At 48.0% G+C, this 6,899-nt stretch overlaps 1 protein-coding gene across 1 annotated transcript in view; it reads left to right on the forward strand.

The window, feature by feature from the left end:
• The window catches only part of LOC311237904 (disco-interacting protein 2 homolog C-like), a gene marked incomplete at its 5' end in the record, with an annotated part of 107,099 nt that overhangs the window by 70,974 nt on the left and 29,226 nt on the right, over nucleotides 1–6,899 (forward strand). The window contains 3 exon segments of the mRNA XM_084325878.1: nucleotides 124–245; nucleotides 1,381–1,492; nucleotides 6,385–6,474. Of these exon segments, the coding sequence (XP_084182004.1) occupies nucleotides 124–245; nucleotides 1,381–1,492; nucleotides 6,385–6,474 (324 nt within the window).

Genomic DNA, 6,899 nt, shown 5'->3' on the forward strand with positions numbered 1-6,899 from the left:
TTGAAGTCACTACCCATGCAGTTACTGCTGTTTTGCCTTTGCAGGGCAGTACACACCAACACACATGTTTGACTGAATACTTTCCCTCCCCCTCCTGTGTCTGTGTGTGTGTGTGTACTCTAGGTATAGACCTGATAGCAGCCTTCTATGGCTGTCTGTACGCCGGCTGTGTTCCTATCACGGTGCGACCGCCGCACCCACAGAACATCTCCACCACCCTGCCCACCGTCAAGATGATCGTGGAGGTCAGTCATCCGTCCAGCCAGGATTCTCCTTTATATCCTCATTGGTCAAGCAAATCCACGGCTAAAATAGTGGCTCTTGGGGCTCTGTTTTCGTGAATGTGAATGCATGCGCGTGGGGGACGGGGGGACGGGGGGGGTGCCTAAACTCAGGGCGCTGGTGCCCAACTGATTTAATAATCTGGTAATTTGGTGACCAGAGACGTGAGCGCATGCCTGGCACTGCGCAGCACATTTGCAAAAAGGGTTGAAGTAGGAAGATTACATTATTAGCCGATCAAATCCACTCCTCCCCTTTAAGAACAATGCACCGTCTCTTCAGAAGAAACATCCACCACGGTCAGAATGTGGAGATCCAGTGGCAACGTTCTTCTATCGCCCATAGAGCATTATATAATTATTAGGGCTGTCAGTTTATCGCGTTAATTAGATTGTATTAAAGATGTATTAAACATTTTTTTTATTTTTTTTTATTTCTTTTTTAAAATATTTGTTTATCTCATTCATTCCATAAGAACGTAGAATACACATTTACAGACTTTTTTTTAATATGGTCCATTTGCATGTTCTTGGTATTCTAGGGACATCTATGGATCTCAAGGAATGTGTCAGAAATGTGTCTGTTACTAGGCTTGAGTAAATTGTAATGAACCAAATGAGAATATCAATACATTTCTTTTTATCTTTGACTGTGAATAACACCATGCTCAAATTGACCAGACCTGAAAAATCTAAGCAAATGAATAAATGGAAGATGATTAAACAGAAGGTTTTGTAGATACAGTACTGAATTCTGCCATCCGGACACATGCAATTTGAAATATGATTATAGAATAGAATATCAGGCCTAAAATGGTTATGCGATTAAAATGCGATTAATTTGATTAATTAATTACAAATCCTGTAATTAATTAGATTAATTTTTTAAATCGCCTGACAGCACTAATAATTATATATACAATTAAGGCCATTATATTATATATCAGGCTATACCCACACGTCTTCTGATTATGAATGAACGGATCATAGATGTGTTCCATCTATGTTGAAGTGTGTCGTGGAGCCTGACAGCCTCTGGAGGAGGGAGTTGCTCAAGAGCTCAGTGTCTGTTTTATGCTGAAGTACAGTCTGTCTCCAGGTCAGCCGCTCAGCGTGTGTGATGACCACAGCAGTCATCTGTAAGCTGCTTCGCTCCAAGGAAGCTGTGGCTACAGTCGACATCAGGAACTGGCCTCCAGTCCTGGATACTGGTATGTCGGCTCTGGCATCACACACACACGCGCACGCACGCACGCACGCACGCACGCACGCACGCACACACACACACACACACACACACACACACGCACAGAGCTCACCCACGCGCTTAGCGGAGGTGATGGCCAGCAGGAACGCAGTCTTGAAAGACAGCTGTTCCAAGGTGCCTGCTCAAGAGGCTCATACAGGGCCTCGGACAACCGGCCGAGGACCAATTGAAGGTCCCAACTCGGAGACAGAGAACGTTTCACCGGCTTAAGGCGCCGAGCGCCAAGCAGGAAACGCTTCACAAGAGGGTGGCTGAACAACGTAACGCCCTCAAACCCCTCATGACAAGAGGATATAGCCGCAGCATATACCCTCACCGTCGAAGCCGACAGTCTATCAAAAATAGACTGAAGGAAGGTAAGGACAGCGTCCAGGGGGCAGGACACTCCCAGCCCCCCACTTTACACCACTCTTGGAAAATACGCCACCTACCCGCGTAAACCGCGATAGTGGAGGGAGCATGCGCGTTCCGGATGGTGTCAACCACAGAAGGATCCATCCTCTCCAGACTCACCCTCTCACCAGCCAAACCATCAGCGGCTGGCCCAGCACAGGGAACTGACACAGAGACCCGTGCGCTTGAGAGAGGAATGCGCGATGACCAAGGAACAGGCCACGAGGGGGCTACCAAGAGCTGGATCAGGACCGGGAACCACACAGCTGCGGCCCGGTCCGGCGCAATCAGGATCAAGGTCCTGCGCTCCTCAAAGTACCTGCCCCAACAACTGACCTAACAGATGTATGGGGGGAAGAATCCCAGGCGGCCGCGGCATCGGTCCCAGACCTGCCTGACTATGTCCGGACGTAATCCCCACTCGTCAGGGTGAGGACCGCCCCGCGACATCACACCTGTACCCACATTCACCCTGCCGGGGATGTGGAGAGCCCTCAGGCTGCGCAGATGGAGAACGCCCATAGCCAGCCGCCCGGTGCAGACGGGGGGAGCGTACTCCTCCCTGTCTGTCGATATACGACGCTGACGTCGTATTGTCCGTCCTGCTCAAACACTGTTTGAGGACCAGAAGGACCGCCTTCAATACCAACACATTGAACGTAGCGCAGACCGGGCAGCATGGTCTTGCCAGCTGCCCCCTACTGCGTTGGCCCGACGCGTCCCCAGTGAGGGGAGGTCCCCCAGTACTGACACGGGAACCTTAGCCGCTTCCACTTGCCTCTCACCGGGTCTATTTCCATACTGGAAAAACCACCTCCGTATCCTCCTCATGAGGTGAAGAGGAGGCCAAGAGGGACCACGGAATGAGCAGATGCCATCATACCGAGCAGGCGTATCACGGACAGTGCCGTAACCGTCCTAGGACGGAACCTCCCGAGCGTGTCGATAACATGCTCTGAGAGGGATGCCAGTGCGGCCTCCACGCACTTGGTGAAGATGCGGGGAGCCAGAGAAAAACCGAACGGCAGCCTCTGGTACTCATACGCTAAACCCTGCAAAGGAAGCGTAGGTAAGCCCTAGGATGGAAGATCGGGGATGCGAATACGCATCCTACAGGTCTATGGAGGAGAACCAGGCCCCCACCTGACAGTGTTCAACAGGTAGGAGACGGTCCAAAATGCTGAACCTTCCCATGGGACAGGTCCAGCATGGGTCTGACACCCCCCCTCCCCATTTCTCGGGCACCAGAGAATACCGGGAGGAAAAAGCCACGACGATGGCTTGCTTCGCCCACAGAGATTGGATCTCGTTGACCAGAGCTGTCACTGCTGGTGACCCTGACAATAGGGTCTGTACCAAACCCGAAAACGGGTGGGGTTGTGTAAATACAAGTCCCCGCCTCAGCGTTCTCTCCATCCACCTCGACATATGGTACTGCTGTAGCCATATGTGATGATACTCCCAAACGCACCCGCCGCCATTTGGCGCAGGTCCGCTAAGAACTGTAGATAGGCGGCCCGGTCCCACCCGCTGTGCATAGCCAACCCTGGACCCGTGCGAGCAGAGCGTTCCGTGGAGTCGGGACATTGGACCCTGACACTACCCACGAGGCAATCGCACCCGAGGGGGGATCCCGACAGAAAGGGCCGGTTTGATACGGGGGAAGCTGACATCATACTAGGTGACAAAAGCTCCCCCACTGAACACCCCTCAGAACATGCTGAGGAGTTGTTCTGCAGCTGGACATGCAAGGTCTGTTTCAACATGCCAGAGGCAAAGGACTGATGCCACCTGCTTCATAAACACGGAGCACCAGTGGTGGTTGCAACAGCAACCTCCACTGTGGTGTGCACCCATGAAGGGGTTAATGAATAAATGAACTAAAAACACCACCAATACACTGTAGAATGGGCTAGCCCATACACACAACGTTAAGGTGATGCGGACCAGAGAAAACCAGTCCTGCATACCATTCATAATATTCACAAAAAGCACACCAGCCCTAGACCTCAGCCCATTCACCCATGAAAAAGGTAAACAAATCCCCGCAATACTCCCAACAGTAGACACCGATTGACCGTCAGCATGAATGGTTAAGAGGAGGGAAGACCTTTTAAAAAGACATCCTTCAGCGGGGAATCAAAATAGAAACAGTAACCCAGCAAATAGCATAGCGTTAGCCGCACGCTCCAGGATAACCGGGAAAACAACAACGTTTACCCAGATATCCTGCCCCTTGCGCCAATACACAACTCGGTTGTCTCCCGGGACAACTCGAGCAGCATCACCAACGCCAGCATTGTTATGCCTAGTGGCGCAGATCCTATCTGGACGCGAGTTAGCCCGATAGCTACACATCGCGTGACGTCCCTCTCTCTGCTGTCAACAAGACGAGGAAACCCCAGTACAGGCCCGACGCGGAGATGCATCGAGATGCAGGACCGCAGAACCCATACGAGCGCAGTTGAAACATGCCGAGAAGATTCCAGGGGCTGGCAAATCTGCGGCATTGTTCAATTTCTCTTTACACTTCATAAACGCTAGTTACACATGGTGCATAGCAACCGCCATGATGGAAAACGAAAAAGAGGAAGGGCGAGTGTGACCACGCCTGGTGACTTATAGGGAGGTCACTGGGGCGGGGCCTGGTCAAGTGCAAGGGTGTTTTGATTTCGTTCATGTAGTACAGTAGGTACAGAAGATGAGGTATATCTCGGTATGGCGAAAGAGCGAGACATGATTCACCAGTACGACCATATAACTATGGATCGGGCCAAATGTCCTCTTTCAATGGGAGATTTCAATCTGGATTTAGTATCACCAGGCGTGATCCACAAACCGTGAATGAAATCTACTGTAAGTACAGTTACTTTTTTATAATGGAAATTGCTCCGGCATTTTTCATCAGATTGCAACGTCGATTTTTGCTAAACGTTCACAGAAAGGTAGATAAACTAACTGCGTTCTAATTTATGCCAATAACGTTCAGGTTTGTGGTACATAATCCCAAAAAATAAGAGAAATAAAAAAGGAAATCCACAATTGACAGGAGCTGGCTGTGAGGATTCGGAGTTCAGGAGAGGTGTAGGATTCAATCGCAGGACGAGGAAGAGAGACAGGCAGGACACACCGGGATGTAGTTGACAAAAGGCTTTACTTGTTGATCACAAGGCTTTAACTACAAACAAAAATGATAATAGTACTTCAGCATAAACTGGCAGATTACACGATAACAAACGCGGAGAGCACAGCACGGAAGGGTGCTGTGTGGAATCACAACCACAACGTTGATAATAATAACAACGATGAATATGATAAGATAGGATAAGACAAGATAGGAAGAACAGCACGGGAAGGTACTGACGGGGTAACCTAATTACAAACAATGACGCGACACTGGAAGACAGGGGGCGGGGAGAATATATACAGGTACTAATTAGACAACAAGGAACAGCTGGGGGCTGACAGGCAGGACACATGAATACAAGGGAAGGAGACTAGACACTGAACTAACAGGCAGGAATAAACATCGTAACATAACAACACGGGGAAGACTAGGACTACACAGGAACATGAATATGAATACACACAGGGAACAAGAACATAGGCAGTGCATTAGTGATACTAAATACCAGGTACAGGTGCATGAAAGTCATTAACCCCAGAATTCCACCAGGGGGCGTCAGAGGATTGCCTATGTTCAGGGAGTTCATGAGGCCAAATGGCAGATCCTGACACTGGCTGGAGCTGGATAGTGTCTTTTTTAAAATTCCAACGCCATTTGAAAGCTCTGGGTCTCCTCTCCTCGTAAGACTACAAACAAAATGGTGGCGCGCATTACCATCCGTCGATATTCGCTAGTTTCTGAATACTCCATCCAAAATCCAAAACTAATATTTTACTAATAACACTTTAACCTATTCGTAAACAAACATATTGCTGAAAATATACACTATGACTGCTGTTTTATAGAATAGAAATACTTTAATCATCCTGAGTGAAATTTGGCTACAGGGTTAGGGTCTTTACTCTTGGCTACATTTGAAAAAAAAACGCAACATTAATTCATACAGACTGTAGAATGGCTTGGGTCCGGTACCGGACCCGTCGGGCTTAAGAGGTTAAGAACACGGCCCACACCAGTCTGTCCTACTTGCGACTGCTCTTCAGCACTCCTAAATCCTGCTCTTAGTTAAGAACGAATCCCGGAGAAGGAACCGTTCGTGAATCCCAAAATGTTGTCTGATCTTTTGTCTTAAGTCCATTGGTGAATGAGACCCAATATGTATAGAGTCGGTGAGCTCATTATACTCTGTTGTAAAACCTATCTACAAATACAAGAGAGACCCAGAGTGGGAATTCCCCTCTAATGATGGATGATGTCACTTAATGAATGTCCTCACTGGTATAGTAATCAATCGTGTGTGTATGTGTGTGTTCCAGATGACTTACCAAAGAAGAAGCCCCCAGCTCTCTATAAGCCCACCAACCCTGATGGCTTGGCCTACCTGGACTTCAGTGTGTCCACCACAGGCATGCTGGCTGGAGTACAGGTCTGATCCTGTTTTTAGCTCAGTGCTAATCCTTGTCACTTGACCACTCCAGAGCGAGCAGTCATTTAAGACACCAGTGTTTCTGAAATAACAGAAATCACAATTAAATATTAGTTAGAAATATTTATTTAACACAGTAATATTATAATTAATCAATTGATAATAATTCAGTAATAGCTGTCCTATAGATATACATTTTAAGAAAATGTATATCTTAACTCATTGGCTGCCAGCTATTATCCTTATCCTGTGGTAGCTACTGCCAAGCTGTAAACGATGGGAGTTAGTCACCTTGTTTGTAGAACTAAATCTATGTTCTATATTATAGCCATGGATTCAATACTATATTCATTTGACATTGAGTTTCTTCCGGTCAAGATGCATAAAAGAGATAATTTTTCCATC

This window comes from Notolepis coatsorum (genome assembly GCF_963971535.1).
Source record: "Notolepis coatsorum genome assembly, chromosome: 12".
Lineage (NCBI taxonomy): Eukaryota > Metazoa > Chordata > Actinopteri > Aulopiformes > Paralepididae > Notolepis > Notolepis coatsorum.